The sequence below is a fragment of the Gossypium hirsutum genome, chromosome D02 (genome assembly GCF_007990345.1).
Source record: "Gossypium hirsutum isolate 1008001.06 chromosome D02, Gossypium_hirsutum_v2.1, whole genome shotgun sequence".
Taxonomy (NCBI): Eukaryota; Viridiplantae; Streptophyta; class Magnoliopsida; order Malvales; family Malvaceae; genus Gossypium; species Gossypium hirsutum.
The window spans coordinates 30,908,020-30,927,608 of record NC_053438.1 but is presented as its reverse complement, the minus strand read 5'-3'; the positions used below and the strand labels follow the sequence as shown (position 1 = coordinate 30,927,608).

Here is a 19,589-nt window from a genome sequence, read left to right as displayed (position 1 = left end):
ATAAACAAATTAGAGATGCATCACCTTGATCAAATTGTTGAAAATTGTATCTTAGTCTCGCCATCATTAGATCAACCTAATGAAGAACTCCAATCAACCAAAAAACCCATCACATCAGTGATGCATAAAGGGCCAAATATCAAATGGTCTATCCTCCTTATATCATCTTGGTTTCCAATTTTACAAACACCGTCATTGTGCTCTATCATGATAAGACCCTTTGAAAACGATTCTAATAGATAGGACGCATCCTTACCTTGGAAAATTAGAAACTAAAAACTAAAATAAAAACTAAAATCATTGTTGCTTTAAAAAAAGAGTAAATTGGACAAAATAAAAACCACAAAAGTGTAGACAAAAACCATAATAATGTGAGCTGACATTAAAAACAAAAGAAAAATCAAAGAATATTATTGAAAGAGGTACGACAAACAAACAACCCGAAAATCAGTGTGCAATTGACAAAACAAAGATTTTGTTTGAAAAGTTGAGCGGTTAAGATTTTTTCTTTGAAAAGATGTAGAATGTAAAACTAATTTAAATAATTTTTTAATCTAATATCCTTAATAATCATTTTTTATTCATACCTTGCGTTACAACTACTTTTTCTACCATCGCTACTTTTAGTTTCACCAAAACTAATCTCACCACTCATCCAAAAACACCTCATTTATATTCACTAAACCTCCAAATTTAAGGTAAATTTCATTATTCATTTTTAACCATTCACAGTTTTCACAAAATTTTATTGTTATTTAATATGAAATTATTTCAATATATCTTATTAATCAATATTAATTTAATATAATTTTAATAATTCTAATTATCATTTAAAATTATTTGATTTGATTTTTATTATAAGATATAAATATTATATATATTTTTGTTTTATTTTGCCGCCACTATGTTGGTTGGTGATAGTAAAAAATAATTATGGTAACAATGAAATTAAATATTGCGACAGGGTAAAATATGAATTCAGATTAAACTGGTAGTGAAAATCAATTTTAAGACCCTAAATGTATAAAATAACCAAACCTAGGTGAAAACTTTTATATAGAAATGGAATATGGTGTAAAACTCTTTACTATATGATAACCACATTAGACATCCCTTATTTATAAATCAGATCTAAACAATAAAACTCTTCCTTCCCAAATTCTATTTAAAAACATCCAATAAAGAAAACATAATCTCAGATGTTCTTTGTCTCTGTCGTTCCTACAGGCAACTGGACCCATGAAATTCCGACAGAGCCACTAATAATGTAAAGAACACACAAACCGATATCATAAAAAAGGGTTAACTCTTCAGCATACATGAGAGAACATGAAACAGACATATGAAATCTTCAACTATGGAGAGTCTATAGATATTTTCTTGCAAGGGCACGAACTTTGGTGTCGAAATGCGACGATGTAATGCGGGAACCAGGCAGGTAGAGTGGATTTAGAAGGATCTGCACGTTACCAAGTACGAAAAATTCAGTCAAAAGACTAAGATAAGAAGATTTTACAGCAAAAATTACAATCGAAAAGCTATGTTTTCTGGGGTCGCGTATGTATACAACACAAGTATAGTCAACATTTAAAATGATATCCACCCCCAACAATAAAAAATAAAAAATCCGGATAGCTTAGATGATAAGTCTCTAAACAAAAATAAAGCACAGTGTTTAGATTGGATTAAGAAGGATTTCAAGAGTATGAAAATCAGTCAAAAGAATTAAAGAAAAGAGGATTTTACAACAAAAATTACTATCGAAAAGCTATATTACCCAAACTTGAGTGCGTTAGACATGTAATATGCTTAATTTTTTACTAGTTCTTTTATACATCTCGTATCCAAATCCAGATGTGTTGGATATGGGTATGCGTACTTATGACACGACCACAATCAACTTTTTTTCTTTCTAAAATTTCACATATTTGGAGCATTATATTTATACCTGTATTCATGTCCAAATATATGTCGGTAAAAAGAAACAAAGAATTTACAGAAAAAAGTTAATAAAGGAAAAGAAATATTCAGGTAACGTAGCAGTTGACTATGCAGAATATATACAACTTTTAAGAAACTTAATCATCCAAGTAAATCTAAAGCAGCTTTTGAAATCTTGTAGTGCATGTTTGAATCGTGCAATTAAAGGACGTTTATAAAGAATGAAAATTGAGATTTTTATCTCACAAACTAGCGCGCCTGAACAACTAAAGCACAGCAGCAGAAAACAAACAAATACCAGATAAAAAAATTCAACATAAAGACCTATAGGAATTTATCCGTCAAAATGAAAAGTGTTGCTAAATTTTTCCATGAAAAGGGTTAACAGAGGTGGGAGAAGTAATTACCTTTATATATAGCTCATGAACCTCCTGGAAAAAGCTCTTTATTCCATCTTCATTACGAGAGTCATGAAGTAGCATGAATCGTGTATGTATGATTATGTGAAGGAAATATTAAAGAAACTAGCAACAATCGAACCAAAACATATACGTAACGGAAATGCTATACTAAAACACATGGTTGAGAACAGAAGGCATGGTAATAAAGATGACAAAAGAAGATGAGAACATACTGATTTTCTTGTTTAATCAAATGAAGATAACAAGTCATGCTAACATACTGCTGCAGCAAGTCAAGTCCAACAACAGCAAATAGAAACACATGTTACTCAAACTTGAGTTTAGTGTCAGATATGGTTTGTGTCCATCAAGGATATGTTTAAAATTTCAATGCTTCTATGTATTTCATGGGTTACATCCCCATACTCATGTCCAAAAATGTGTCAGTCACGGATCCCAGATATGGGTACGTCAAGAAACTGAAGTTGAATTAACATAGATAGAAACCACAACAATGAAAACAAAACCCATTGAACCATATGATAAGAGGACATTCTCCCTGAATGATTCATGTATACATAGTCAGTTGTCAAAGTTTACAGAGCTCAACAATGGTGACTGAGCAACATGCGCTCAATGAATGACAAAGCAACCTCATAGAACAACAAATAAAATCACAGCCATGATGTTAATAGCGTCAATAGAAGCTGAACATCAGAACGGTCCAGAAACACAACTAGAGGGTATTTTAAGAGCCTAGTTAAACACTGTGCTCTAAACTCAACAATCTACAATGACCAATAGTTATATGAGGCTGTTCATTTCAGCGGCAACTTATTTTCCCTTATTTTTATTCATGAGAATTGCCAAAATATTGGATATTGGATGTATGGTCAACATATTAGTTTTATTCATTATGACTTTGCTTGGTAAGAGGACAGAAAATTGAAAAAAATGAAAATTCAAAAGATAGGAAATATATTTGTTCTTTCCATTAGTTTGCTTGTTAGGAAAGATGAAAAAATGAAGAGAAAAAGTAACTTTCTTTCCATTCAATGCTTGGTAGAGTAGAAAAATTAGAGAAAAGAAAATGATTTTTTTTAAAAATGCATAATTTTATACACTTAATGTGCATCTCTCACATTTTCTCTTCTATTATCATTCCAATGGAATGGTTTGTTCTTTTTCCAGGGAAGGAAAATGATTGTCTTTCCTATTTTCATTCCCTTCACTTTTCTTTCCCACCAAACATACTCAAAATTGACTTTCTTTCCATAGATACACCGTCCTCTTTCAATCCCTCTATTTTTCCACTCTACCAAGCAGGCCCTATATGTTATGCACATGTAAGTCAGTTCCATAGATATAAAGGATATGACCAGCTGTTACATATACCGATACCACCAAATCATTGAACCTGTCAATTGCTTTCAAGAACCTGTGAGAGAAACGCAAATAAAATTTATTGAGATAGTGGGCAATAAAAACGAAAAAACATAGCAAAACCATGGAAAGTTATCCAATATATGCTAAGCGGAAAATATAACTAACATTGCACTGGTGGTCCATGCAAGGTCTTGAACAATATCCAGAGCTGCATGTAATACGAATTGATGCAGCTGAGCAGCATCTTCTCTCTGCATAGAGCGATGTTGTCAGAAAAGTAGAAAAAAGCAACAACAGCTTCTCACGCAAGGCCAAAAAAATTACAACCTAACAAATGAGTATTACTATAAGGTAAAAGCATTTTACACTTGTGAAATCCAAACAGACCTGATCATATTCAAAACGAAAGAAAAGAAAAAATGAAACAAATAAAAATATAGAAAACTAGACGGTGACAACTCAGTGACAATATGCCACAAAAATAACAGCATGATGTAATGAAATACTTCTGAGTAACAAATTTGAAACTAACAACTTTGATCAAAGTGTTCTTTCTTCAAAATATAAGTATGAATCATGTATCCAGAAAAGAAAAGTCTAAATGCCCAAGAAAGTAAAACAAAACAATTCTTGGCCACTTTCACTGTGAAAAAAAGATATAAATCAAGAATCATTATAGGAAATATATATGTAGACAGATGAGAATAAACATCATACTTTAGCGGCAGATCCCACTTCAGCTTCATATATTGGGATGTCATTTCGGCTCACAATGATAAAACAAGCTGTACTTGTCATCCTTGTGTTACGGCAGGATCAACTCTGATTGACAGGATTCCAGCATCAAAAGAGAGAAACATAGGTGGTTAGGCCATAAGGCACATAGAAAGCATAATACATACAGACAAGTGTACCAAATCACACATAAACAGCAGTTGAGTAAACCGAAAGGTTGATGCAGAGAGTCCTTGGAAAGGAAAATCAGAGAATAGGAACAGAAAAATTTCCTAACTGTAATGTATATGCTCAAAATGCAAAGGCTAGTTGACACTTGACACAGTTTGTCAAAAAGTATAGAGCATTTGGGGAGTTAGTGTATTAATTCTTTTAAATCAGTAAAGTTCTTTCGTTATCAAAACAAAGATTATTGCCTCTATCAGTCCAAGTGTGCACATTCATGTTCATGTGACTCATATTTAAAAACATTAAAAGGAATTGAGTATATCCATTTCTTATACAGACACGCGTGTTCAAGACATATTTGGACAGGGCTATAGAGATATGACCCTCCAAATATATGTGAAAACCTTTAAAATAAATGGAGTATATCCATGTCTTCGACTCACCTGTATCCGTCGCTCACCATATCTATATCCAACACTCACCCGAGTCTGACTAACATAGAACATAAAATTCTCTAAATTTCTCCAAGATTAAGAAGATAATGAAACATGATCCTACAATGTTAACACAAACAGTATATTTTCCCTGCTTGAGTTTTCTCATAACATGCCCATTACTTAAAGTACAATTCGTTTTCCAAGAATTTGTTTATAATTGTCAAAAGAATTGCTCTGCCTCACCATTGCAGCCTCTGTTCTTTAATCGCAAACAAAAATACAAACAAATAAATATATCTATGCTAACACCAAATCATGATCTGAAAATCGCCTCCTCACACTTTCCGATCAATTTAATCATTTAATTCTCCGCATTCCACACTCTATTTTCAAGATTTCAATATTATATGAAAAACCAAAGAGCCAAAGAAAAAGAAAATGGGTAACCGGGTAAAGGAGAAACCCAAAATTCCAGCATCTCATTGTTACATGAAAAACCTAATCTTCAGAAATTCAATTATGAATATGAATCTAGAAAACCGAGAAACTTAACTGAGGCAAAAACATCATAAGCCAAAAGAAAAAACAAACAAAACAAAATGAAAACGGGTAAATGATTCAAACCTCAAAATCAGGAACTGGGGAAAAAAATAAAAAATGGGTTCCCAGAAATAATATATAGAAAAATTGGGAACACTGTTCCGAGTAGATGATATTGAATTTGTGCAGTACAATACAAACTTTTCACCGCACCGTTACTTGAATACTCCACTGGAGCTTGTAGCAGTTTTCCCACTTTAACCTTTGTGATTGGGTACAGTATTTACTCAAGGGTTGGGGATGACATTGTTTTATTTTCATCGTTTTTCCATTTTTTTCGGTAGATAGGTTAATAATGACTGTTAGATTGGCTGGCATTACCATTCCATTACAGCCCAATTCTGCGGGCCTACCACCAAACTATTGTTTGGTTCAGTGGAATACGGGCTTATGCAAGGAATAGGGGGTGTCATCCCCACTGAATTGGTGCCCAACAATTTCATTTTACCCTCCTCACTTTCTCGCCTCAGAAAAGCTCTCACTCAGCCACTCTTAATCCCAGCTTCCCTTGCTTCTTTCGCCTTCAGCCACTAGCACTTTTCTCCAACTAAACTCTTTCTCTCTTCCGTTGTTCCTTTCGTTTTCCTCTTTGCCTCTTTTCGTTACCCTAATTTTAAGAAGAGTTTAGTTTTCTTCCTTTTTTTTTTTCTCATCACTATTTATTAAGTTTTCCTCTCAGTGGGTTGATTTTGATTCTTTGTTTGCTTTCAAAAGTGTGAAAAAATTAGAACGTCGATAATGAAAATGTGTTGTAAGAAAAGAGAAAGAAAAATAAAGAACACATAGATTTTTACATGAAAATCCTTTTGAGACAAAAAAGGCGGATAAAGGAGAAGATAATTCACTATGTCGAATTCGAATAATTACAAGAGGAGTAGATTATGTCTATTTATAAGCTTGTAAAATCATATTCTAATAGAAGGGGTGTAGTAAGGTTGAAACACCTTATTCTAATCAATATCAAATAGATAAAGTATAATAAGGTTGAAAAACCTTATTCTAAAATAAAATAAAAGAAGTTAGTTCTATATGGATTTTACTTTTATTTTATTTTACTACTGTATTTAATTTTAATAATGATTCAGGTCACTCAATTCTAACAATCTCCACCTTGACACGAATTCTCAATGAACAAGTTCTTCATCGCAAACTCTCAATGAACAAGTTCTCTACCTCTTCCATAAAACCCTTAAGGGTTTAACTTCAATAATGAACACCAACCAAGTAGAAGTAATGCTCAAACTTGGTTATGGGAAGTGACTTAATCATCATATCTGCAATTATCATATATGTAGGATTTTGATGAGTACTAATTTTGCTTACAACAATATCACCACGAGTAATAATATCACGAACAAAATGATACCGAACATTAATGTGTTTTGTTCTCTCATGAAACATTTGGTCTTTTGTAAGAAAGATGGCACTCTGACTGTCACAAAATACTGTATTGATTTGAAGGTCTTCATTAAGTTCACTAAAGAGTCTTTTCAACCAAATGGCTTCTTTACAAGCCTTAGTAATCACCATGTACTCAGCTTCAGTGGTAGACAAAACGACTGTAGTTTGCAAAGTGGCTTTCCAACTGATTGCACAACCTCCGGTTGTAAAGACATAACCTGTGAGAGATCTTCTTCTATCAAGGTCTCTAGCAAAATCAGCATCAACATACTCAATGACTCCATCTCTAGTTCTTCCAAACTTTAAGCAAACATCAGTAGTACTTCGTAAGTATCTTAAAACCCACTGAAGTGCTTTCCAATATTCTTTACCGGGATTCGTCATGTATCTACTAATTGCACTGATTGCATATGATAAATATGGATGTGAACAAACCATAGCATACATGAGGGATCCCACTACACTAGAATATGGAACATATGACATGTACTCAATCTCATCATCTGATAGTGAAGACAAAGCCGATGAAAGTCTAAAATGGGTTGCTAAAGGAGTACTAATAGGTTTAGCACTCTGCATATTGAACCTGCAAAGAACTTTTTTAATGTACCCCTTTTGACTTAGGTACAATTTACTTGGTTTTCTATCTCTGAGAATCTCCATACCAAGTATCTTCTTTGCTGGTCCCAAATCTTTCATCTTAAATTCTTCACTTATTTGGGCTTTGACCTTTCTCATCTCTCATTTATCTTTCGTTGCTATCAACATGTCATCAACATAAAGGAGTACATACACAAAAGAATCATCACTGTTTTTCTTAAAGTAAACACAACTGTCAAAGCTACTTCTTTTGAAATCATGAGAAGTCATAACGTAATCAAACTTCTTGCACCACTGTCTTGGTGACTAATTCAAACCGTAAAGAAACTTTTTTCACAAGGAAACATAGTCATTTTTTTCTGAGACTGTAAAGCCCTCTGGTTGTTGCATGTAAATATCCTCGTCAAGTTCTCTATGCAAAAATGTAATTTTTACATCTAATTGCTCACGCTCTAAGTCATGCATCGCCACAATACCAAGCAAAGCTCGAATCAAACTATACTTCACAACTAGAGAGAACACATCTATGAAGTCCACTCTTAGAATTTGACTGTAACCCTTTGCAACAAGCCTTGCTTTATATCTAGGTTCTTCAACTCCTGAAGTCCCTTCTTTCTAATTTTTAAACACCCATTTACAACGAACAACATTTTTGCCTTTAGGAAGCTTCACAAAATCTCATGTTCTATTTTTGTAGAATGATTCCATCTCCTATTGCATAGCAAACATCTACTTTTTTGAGTCTATACAGTTAACCGCCTCAGAATAATTAGATGGCTCTTAGTTTGCATCTATATATTTAGCCACATTTAAAGTATAAGCAACTAGATCAGCCTCGACATACTTCTTTGGAAGTTTAATCTCTCTTCTAATTCAATTTTTGGCGATAGAGTATTATGGTGAAAAAGCAACTCTATTCTAAATTTTTGTACTGACTTGAAGAGTCGACTCAGTTGTAGATTCTAAATTAATCTGATGCTCCACCTGCTTTTGATGTTCTTTATTGGAAGAGTTTTTAAGAGATAAGTTAGGTAGCATAGTAGTTTCATAAAATATAATATCTCTGCTAATCACAACTTTTCTATTTTCAAGACACCATAACTTATACCCTTTTACACCAATTTTATAACCAAGAAAAACACATTTAATGAATCTCGATTCCAATTTTCCATTATCAACATGAGCATGCACAAAACACCCAAAGATCTTTAAATCAGAATAATCAGCAGGATTATCAGACCATACCTCTTGTGGAGTCTTTTTCTCAATGGCAATAGATGGAGATCGGTTGATAAAAAACATGCAGTAGAGGCTGCTTCGACTTAAAACGACTTCAGTAAGTTAGCATTCGACAACATACATCGAACTTTCTCCAGGATCGTTCAGTTTATTCGTTCTACAACACCGTTTTGTCGTGGAGTATGATGAATTGTCAAGTGTCTCACGGTCCCTTCTGACTTGCATAGTTTATTAAACTCGTCAAAACAAAACTCTAAGCCATTGTCTATGCAAAGGTGTTTTATTTGATTTCCCGTTTATTTTTCAATCATAGTTTTCCAAAACTTAAATGTAAAAAACACATTACTTTTTTACTTCAGGAAAAATGCCCAAAATTTGTTGGAAAAATCATCAATAAGTGTTAGCATATAATTAGCTCCACCTCTCGAAGGCACTCTGGATGGCCTCCACAGATCAGAATGAATATACTCCAACGTTCCTTTCGTGTTATGGATTCTTCTGGTAAATCAAACTCTCTTTTGCTTCCCAAAAACACAATGCTCATAAAACTCCAGTTTGCAAATTTCTTGTCCATCAAGAAACCCTCTTTTGCTCAATTTTTTCATGACATTCTCACTCATATGCCTTAAGCGCATATGCCAAAGTCTAGTAACACCATCATCTGACAAGAAAGAAGAAGCAACAATTGCATAACCAGTAACAATAGAACCTTACAAAACATATAACTTGGTAGTTTTTCTCTACCCTTTCATCACAATAAGGAAACCTTTAGAAATCTTCAAAACCCCACTTTCTGCTGTGTATATGTACCATTTTGAATCAAGAATACTCAACGGAATTAAATTTCTCTTCAATTCTAGAATATGTCATACGTCACTAAGTGTTCTGGCAACTCTGTCAAATATCTTAACTTTAATCGTTCCAACACCTGCAATTTTACACGAAATATTATTTCCCATTAAAGCAACACCTTTAGACACTGTTTTGTAAGTTATAAACAAATCCTGTTTGGACTCATGTGGAAGGTACAGCCTGAATCAAGGATCCACTCCTCACTCACTTTAGAATTGTTGACAGAAGCGACTAGAAATTTATCATCGCTGTAGTCTTCTACAACATCAGTTTCACCAAAGTTTTCTGGTTGTTTTCCCTTTTGATTCACCACCTCACTTTTGATCTTATTCTGCAGTTTATAGCACACAGATTTAATGTGTCCTTTCTTCTTGCAAAAGGTACAAGTTTTACCTCTGTTTGAAGACTTCGATCTACCCTTAGATTTACCGCGAGGATTTTGTTCCTATGTCCTTCCACGATCATCATTAGCATTTTGATATTATCTCCCACGAACAATAAGACCCTTTTTCTAAGAGTCAGATTTAACCACAACATGCTTCATCTTATCATACGAGGTCAAAGAATCATAAAGCTTATCAACTGTGAGAGACTCGTGGCTATATAAAATCATGTCTCTAAATGTTGAATAAGAAAGGGGCAACGAATAAAGTAGAATCAACCCTAGATCTTCCTTATCATACTAAGCCTCCACAGCCTCCAAGTTTGAGAGGATTTCTTTAAACACTGTTAAGTGTTCGTGCATAGACGCACCTTCCTCCAAACGATGAGCATAAAGATGCTACTTCATATGCAGCTTGCTAGTTAGAGTTTTCGATGTACATATTTGTTCCAGCCTCTTCCAAAATGCAGCGGCGGTCTTCTCCTTTATCACATCCTGCAAAATTTTGTTAGACAAATGCAGATGTAACCGTGTTAACGCCTTTCGATCTTTACGCCTATTCTTTTCCTCCGTCAATGTCGAAGACATCTTATCTATCTCTAGTAGGGCATCCTCTAAGTCCAACTGTGCAAGAATTGCCTGCATATTTATCTGCCACAACATAAATTCGATGTTATGATCCAATAGCGAAATTTCATACTTCAAAGACGTCATTACCGTGATTGAGATGAACAACCCGAAAGCTCTGATACTAATTTGTGACAAAATATGTATCGTAAAAAAAAAGAAAGAAAAATAAAGAACACACAGATTTTTACGTGGAAACCCTTTCAAGAAAAAAACCACAGGCAGGTTCGAATAATTACAAGAGGAGTAGGCTATGTCTATTTATAGGTTTATAAAACCATATTTTAATAGAAGGAGTGTAGTAAGGTTGAAACATCTTATTCTAATCAATATCAAATAAATGAAGTGTAATAAGGTTGAAAAACCTTATTCTAAAATAAAATAAAAGAAGTGTAGTTCTATATGAATTTTACGTTTATTTTTTTTTACCATTGTATTTTATTTTAATAAGGATTCGGATCACTCAATTCTAACACAAAGAGTGGTGAGCTTTTGAATGTTCATTTGGGCTATTTCTTTTTATTGAAGAACTTCTAAGTTTTGGGAAGTTCAGTTGTTCCATAAGGTTTGTTAGTGAAGTTTTCTCAAGTTTCAATCTTTTTGTGGTTTGGGTGTATGAGAAAAAAAATGAAAATTTTTAGTGGTTTTGGTATATATATTGGGTGGTGTTTGAGTTTTTTGCTGACAACATTCGTATTTTTTTATTCTTGGTAATATATGGTGATTAAGTAGGAACTTCTTTAGTTTTTACTTGGTGGATGATTGTAATTTTGGAGCAATTTAACAGCAAGAGTTGAATGTAAAAGTTGAGTTCCTTGTACTTTCAGTTCATGACTCCCTGTATAGGGTTATCAGTTGATGAAGTTGACTCTCTGCATATAAATTTCTCTGTCGGCATGTTATTGAGAAACTAGGTTCATATTTTAATGGCTTTGATGCCTTGTTTTGGCTCTAGAAATGCAATAATGCCAATTTACAGATTTCATTGCCTTTAAAGAAAGCATGAAACCTTGATATGACAACCTTATTTTTCTTCACATAAACAACTTGTTTTGTTTTCACTTGGTTTTCACTGGAGGGCTGCACGGTAGGAAGGGAAAGACAAAAAAAAAGAAAAGAAAAAGAAGAGGGAGAGTTGTACTTGAATTTTTTTTGGTATTCGAATGTGAGAAGAGGAGAGGCTAAGTCTTGGCGTGGGAAGCCATTGCTGCATGTTTAAAAGAATTGTAAATATTATTGTTAACTCACGGTAAGCTCTCAAAACTTCTTGGCCATAGAAAATTCATGGAGTTGAGCTAATTTTGGCCGAATGGCCGGTGATGTTAATTTGGCTTTACGGAAGTTCGGATGGGTTGAATGGAGATTGGATGTTGCAGTGATTATTCCTTTAAATGTAAAGTAAAGAGTTGACAGAATTTGTAATGCGAGACCAGTTATATTAAATCGTTGATATGTTTAATGTGTGTGTGATTACTTGTTGCTTAATTACAAATAAATAAGTATTAGACTTTAGTTATTTTGTTTAAAAAAGGGAAAACCCGACTCATACACTTTCTTTACCATCTCTCAGATCTCGTTCTCGGGACTGGGAAGGGAGTCAGCCAGAAATCATCGGAACTTTTTGTAGACATGGGGCAGCTCTTGTTTTTTGATCGGTGATGTTATGAACTTGATACCTTGTTAATTTTGTAAGCGACACCCGACTTGAACCCAATGTTGCCACATCATTATATTAATAATCATACCTTTGTTATGCTTACTTAAGACGTGTTTCATAAGGTTAAAAGTAGAGACTATTCATATCACGTGATATTTAGATGATTATTAGATTATGGTGCTTTTTAACAATATTAGTAAATAAAATAACCCCCGAAATTATGGAAGAGGAGATCAAATCAGCTCTTTATAAAATTTATATTGGTGACGGAAGCTGGAAGGCTGTAGCAATGTCGGTGGTTTGTTGGATTTTAGAAAAATGTTGAAAAGGAAGATGAAGATGAATTTGGGGAAAAAGACGGGACCAATGAAGATAGAGAAGATGGAGAAAATAATTTTTTTAATATAATTTAATATAAAATATTATTTTTTAATATTAAATTGATGTGAAAAATATATTAAAATATTAAAAAACATATTAGTCATTCATTCGAGATTTTTTTTTTGCTATTCCTTTTAACCAAATGTATAGGCACTATTACAATACTCATTTCATTCCATTCAACCGAACCACTTGTATGCCTATTCAATTTCATCATAATCCTATTTCATTCTTTTTAATGTTTTTTCTATTAATAAAGTATTAATTTTAAAAAATAATAATAACAATACATATATTTTATAATAAATATAAATTTAATAATTATGAAAATAAGTCTATTATACATTTAATTGCTATATAATAAAGTAAAATTTATTTTTTTTATAATGATCTAATAAATATATGTAAACTTTTTGTCATAAATTTATTTTTAATCATTCTTTAATATAAAATGATTTTATTATATTTTACTATTCAATACATTTTTTAAAAAAATTAAAAATCTTATCACACAAGTATGTATGTGGAAACCACATATTAGACCTGATCATGAGTCGACCCACCTGTCGAGACTTGAAGGTCCACTAGAAAAGTTGAAGGGTTTGAGTAAAAATAAAAATATAGGCCTGAAAAATGAGTTTGGATAAAATATAAGGCCCGTTTTCTAAATAGTTAGAGCCTCAGGTAAGATTTTTTTGCCCGGATCTGACCTGGCTTGGCCCAAATCAACCTAAATTTTTTTTTGTTATCATTTCGCTATTATATTGCTACTATTTTGTTACTATTATTTGGATATTATATAACTCTTGCTTTATTGTTAATTTTACTACTATTTTAAAGGCATTTGCTTGCTAAGTTACAACTATCCTAGCATTATTTAAGTATAATGACTTTTTTTAATGTATTTTCAATTTGTTGGGAAACATTTATTTTAATATTTTAATGTATTTCATGTATTATATTTTTTAAATTTTTTTTATATAAAATCATCTACAAAAATAATACGAGCGAGTCAGGTCGGGCTCAAGTTTAACATTTTTATCTGAACTGAGCTTGGGTAGAATACTAAACCCATTTTTCAGGAGTAGAATTTTGAACCCAGTCCAGCCCAACTCATGTTCAGGTCTACCACAGATTTAGAATACATGTGTGTTTAAAAATAATTTATAATAAATAATGAAATGTATGTTTTGAAACTAATTAATCATAATAACACTTAAAATATATAAGATATTAAAATAAAAAATTAAATTATGAGTGAAACGAAATTTAAACACACAAATACTAAATGCACTACAATTATTTATCATGGCTTTGTCAACAATTGTGAGTTAGCGTCGAGTTGACTTGTGACACCAACTCAATTAACAATATTATTAATATTTACAGCTAATGTTGATAGTAACTTGTGCATATTAAAATAAAAATGTATAAAATACATTAAAATAAAACTTTGGTTGAGTAATAAATTTAAGGTTTTACTAATCTAATTGATGCAAGTTCAAATCCCACTATATATGTTTATTTCAATTGACTTTTGTTAAAATGAAAAGATTAAAATACCCTCAAATAGTATAACTTATTTTAATTCGGAAGGATATTTTCGTAATTTCCTAACTAAGTTAGTGATCCAGTTGAGGGTGGCACCAACTTAGTAGAACACTTAATAAATAGTATAGGTAAATATATAATCACCCATAAGTGATACATGCAATAGTAAGACATATTGCATTTTTAAGAAGAGGACACATGTTCGAACTTAGAAGACGACATTATTGGGAAGAGCAATTATGAGCCTCATACATAGATTGTAAAACATATGTGGAGGATACCAAAAAATAAATATAAAATCAAACAAAGGTCATATAAAAACTATTAATTTTATTATAGGCTTAATACACAATCTGCATCTTGATACTTAAACTTTTTTTTTTGTCACAAATGGCATTTAAACTACTTTTTTTCCCAAGTTGGTACTTCTGTTAGTTAAACCATTAGTCAAATCGTTAAATCTCTTTCAAAAAAAGTGTAACACCCCTAACCCGTATCTATCGTCGGATTAGGGTTACGAGGCATTACCGACCAAAATACAGCTCAGAGCAGCCATTCATTTCTAAACATACAATAAGTAATATTAACTAACATACATCAAAGTCATATTTTTCTTTCATGTACCGAATTATCAAGATACAATTATAACATTACTAAACTCGGATGTCCACAAATCATTTATACTAAATTCGAACATATGAATCATAAAGTCAATCCAAATCAATCGTACTTTAATAGTCATGTATCAGAAATAAAGCATATCTCAAAATTCAACCAATTTCAATCCGATTACCAAATCAAATTTTTCATCAGGCTAACTCACTAAAAACCAAATTGAACTAGTTCCATAATTACCAAATTCAAACCATATGGTCATCAATTTATAACAATCATACATGTGTACCACTTAACCAACTAACCAAACATATTTTACTATTATAAAACATCATATCATAATACATATACATTATAATTCTATTAGCCGAACCTTATGACTATATAATAAGGCATTTAGATACCTAAATAAGTATCAATCATATATCACTTTCATATACTTAGCTTACAACAATAAATCCATTCTATAAGCTTTCCCACGTGTGCATATGTAAGCCACAACTAGCCATATCAATTCATAATATTAACTAATATCAAATATATTAGTTATGAGCTTTGTACATGCACAACTAGCTTAAGTTGAACTATACTATGCTGCAAAATGGGCAAAATTATACAAATGCCTACAAGCATTACCTAAATGATCGAATCTCAATTGTAAGTATAACCAATCCATACACTACTTACTCAACTAACTTTAGTAATTTTCTAAGTAAAATAACCGAATTTAAACATGCCAATTTCATATACTATGTAACATGCCAAAATTTCACATACACAACCAAATCATTTAATCCTATATTTGGTCATCAAATTAGCCTCCAAAAATTCATACCGTTTCCATCATGAACCGTACCTAAAAACTCACTCAAACAAGCATACCATATGTGCATACTTAACCGTTCCAACCCAAATCACAAGACCAATCACAAATACAAATTAAATCATGTACCAAGCTTACTAAATGAGCTATTTATAATTCATTCATATCATTACTCAACCAAGACATATAACCAAACCATTAGCATGATCAAAATGTGCTTATACCATGATCAAATTTACACAACCATTAGCATTATAATCATGCCAATTTTTGCATGGCTAAATATATATATATCATCAAAACCAAACACATTAAAAACTAGCCTATTCAAAATAACCAAATACATACTTAAAACATGCCAAACCATATGGCCAAATACACTTTCCATAGTAAACCAAAATAACCATAGCCTATACATGCTATATAACCAAGTCACAAAGTATATAAATACCGAAATTATTAGCTGAATAGTGTGATGCAATCTCCGTCGACTTTCAACCCGAGCGAATGTCCCAAACACTGTAAAACATAAAAAAAACACCAAGTAAGCTATAAAGCTTAGTAAGCTCGTAATATAATAACTCATATTACTAAATAACCACATTACAAACAATTGCATCAAGTCATAATATAGCTCATTTGATTTCACAATTCTACCTCATATTCATGCACATGATTAAACAAGATTTCCACGAGTTTATTCATTTCAAAGCTCGTATGCCTCTTAAACTTCTTATCACTTCATTCTTATTTACAAATACATAAGCAACAATATATAGCTTTATTTGATCCATTATTCATCACATTTCTATAGCCGAAAAAATCATGTAAATTATCATTAAAATAATTGTAATTCTCACTCAATGTGCCATATTCATATCATTAACACAATCATTGCTCTTATCACACATATCATTCAATTCATACCTCATTATAGCCAAATAAACACATTTTGGCATAAAAAATAATTATACACTAATAATTCTCATTAAATTACCTTCATTTAACTCTCACATAGGTTCTAAACGTACCTGTGTTGCTTAATTCAATTGAACTTTCATTCTTGTCTTAACTTTGCGTGATGAACCATTTAGAATCGTTAAAGATACTCGGAAGTCTCGTATAACACATACAATGCCATATCCCAGATATGGCCTTACATGTTATCACATATCGATGTCAATAGCCCAGCTATGGTCTTACACGAAATCACATAACGATGCCAATGTCCCAGACATGGTCTTACACGTAATCATATATATCGATGCTATATCCCAGATATGGTCTTACACAAAGTCTCATATATCGGTGCCATAGCCCAGCTATGGTCTTATATGAAATCATGTAATGCCATGGTCCAACCATGGTCTTTTTCGCCAATTCGTCTTTCGTTACGAAACGATTGTGTTCGATTCTGCATTTTTACTTATTTCAAAAATTTAATTTAAGCTCCACAATTAAATCGATTATATGAATACATTCATACTATCATTCATTAATTACATAAATATACACTGAAGTTCGATTATATGAACTTACCTCGATTGCTAAAACAACGGAACAGATCGACTGGTCCGATACTTTATCTTTTCTCCAATCTAGATCCGTATTTCGCTTTTCTCGATCTAAATATAATCAAAATCATCTTATTTAATTATCTCTCTATTCAATTTAATCCAAAATTTACCTTAAAGCATATTTACACTTTTCCCCCATAATTTCATATTTTTACAATTTAGTCCTTATCACATAAAATCACAATTTCATGAAATTAAACACAAATCCAAGCTAGCCGAATTTTCCATATATCACTAGCAGCCCATATTTTCAATTTTTTTCACATTTTAACCACTAAATTTCCACATTTCACAATTTAATCCCTAATTAACATTTTTATCAAAAATCACTTTATAAAAGATGAAAAATCTAACATCAAATATTCATATTTCATCAAAAACTATCAAAGAGCTCAAGTATTCAACAATGGAAATTCACAAAATCTTTAACAGTTTTAGAAACAGAGGTACGGGTTAGCTAAATTACGAAGCAACGATCTCAAAAACGTAGAAATTATTAAAAACCGAGCAAAAACCACTCACCAATTTGTCTTCAAAGTTTGGCCGAATAACAAGATTTCCCATGGCTGATTTTAGGTTGAAATTTCGGTGAAGATGGATAGTGGAAGAAGATGACACAATTTGTTTTATTTAATTTAACATATAATGCCTTTTTACTTATTTAACCTTTAATAACCTTAATAACTACACCAAATGCCACTCCACTAACATCGAATATCTCAATAATGGGTTATTTATCACATAAGGACCTTAAATTTAAAATTCTATAGCTATTAGACACCTTTAGCATATAGAACGCAACTTTCGCACTTTACGCGATTTAGTCCTTTTTATCAAATTAAGCACCCAATTGATAAAATTTCTTCACGAAATTTTACACAATCATAATATCATACTTTAGATATTAAATTAATAATAAAATAAAATTTTTAACTTCGGATTTGTGGTCCCAAAACCACTGTTCCGACTAGACCCATAAATCGGGCTGTTACAAAAGCTTCACCCACAAATTAGTACCTAAATTATGTTTTTTTTTTCTCATTTCCATATCTAAACATTTTTTGGTCACAAGTGATACCTAAATTATTCTTCTATTACTATTTTACATCAAAATGTTATATCCGTTAAAAAAACTCTAGTCAATAATAATATTCTATCATGCCATATAAACATAAAAATTAATTTTAATTCTTTAATTTTCCTTTTTTTTCTTTTACATTTTTTCCTCTTTATTTTTTCCCTTTCTTCTTCCTTTATAATGTCTAGTAATACCAACAATGCTCAAAATTCAACCTTTCAAGGTCGAGATGTTGGTGATTATTTATGTTTTTGAACTTTGTTGTCTGCTTGCTCGACCTTACAGGATCGAAAAAGTTATTTCATCGATCAAAACTAGTGTTTTTAGAACTAGATCGAATCGACTAGTCGAACTACAAACTGAACGAGTTATTGATTCAAAGATAGGGGTTGAACCGATACAGACTAGTTAAACAATTTCTCTTTTTTAAATATTTTTTATTTTCATAATTTTTTAGTAATTTATTTGATCGAACCAGATGAACTAATCAAACCGAGAGTTAGTAGCCTGATTTATTCAACCATCGGTCTTGTTTTGAAGAAAGAAAAAAGAATATATATAAATAAGAGAAAATAATATTTTTGACTTTTTTTTCGCCATGTGTTAATTTATAATTGTTTATCTTTTATTTTTATATAGACTTAATTGTTTAACCAACTATTAAACTAATAGAAGTATCAACTTGGGGAAAAAAGGTAATTTAGGTACCACTAGTGACCAAAAAATATTTAGGTATCTAAATGAGAAAAAAAAAGAGAGCATGGTTTAGGTATTAATTTTTGGGTTAAATTTTTTTAAAAAAAAATAGACTTAATGGTTTGACTAATAAAGTTACCAACTTAGGAAAAAAGTAGTTTAGGAAATACTTGTAACTAAAACAAAGTTCAAGTATCAAAATGAGGAAAAGGGTATAGTTTAGGTACCAATTTATGGATTAAGCCTTTATTATATAAAATATATTTTTTGAGTTTTATATTAATTTAGTAGATATATAAATTTGATTATTATGAAATTTATATGGATTAATTATAAGTAGATATATGAATAATATAAAGATACAACTATAATTAATCAAAATTTAACTATTTATTAATAAATTTATTATTTAACATAAACATAAATATAAATCTAATATATA

General features: G+C 31.5%; 1 protein-coding gene and 1 long non-coding RNA gene across 3 annotated transcripts; both read right to left on the bottom strand.

The window, feature by feature from the left end:
* Positions 1-1,132: 1,132 nt before the first annotated feature.
* Positions 1,133-6,300, bottom strand: LOC107910287 (trafficking protein particle complex subunit 2). Of its 2 annotated transcripts, none has more exons than XM_016838091.2 (6): positions 5,693-6,300; positions 4,446-4,550; positions 3,894-3,979; positions 3,719-3,780; positions 2,349-2,434; positions 1,133-1,459 (listed from the first exon to the last, which is right to left on the bottom strand). In XM_016838091.2, exons 2-6 carry the CDS (start codon positions 4,524-4,526, stop codon positions 1,367-1,369), a joined length of 408 nt encoding a protein of 135 aa, XP_016693580.1. In that variant the 5' UTR covers positions 4,527-4,550; positions 5,693-6,300; the 3' UTR covers positions 1,133-1,366. The 2 variants fall into 2 exon arrangements, with proteins under 2 accessions (XP_016693580.1, XP_016693581.1); XM_016838092.2 differs by having other exon boundaries at positions 5,822-6,300.
* Positions 6,301-15,930: 9,630 nt separating this feature from the next.
* On the bottom strand, positions 15,931-17,985 carry LOC107908339 (uncharacterized). The gene is made up of 3 exons (XR_001686988.2): positions 17,896-17,985; positions 17,336-17,421; positions 15,931-16,315 (listed from the first exon to the last, which is right to left on the bottom strand). It is a non-coding gene; the product is annotated as an uncharacterized lncRNA (long non-coding RNA).
* Between the last annotated feature and the right edge of the window lie 1,604 nt (positions 17,986-19,589).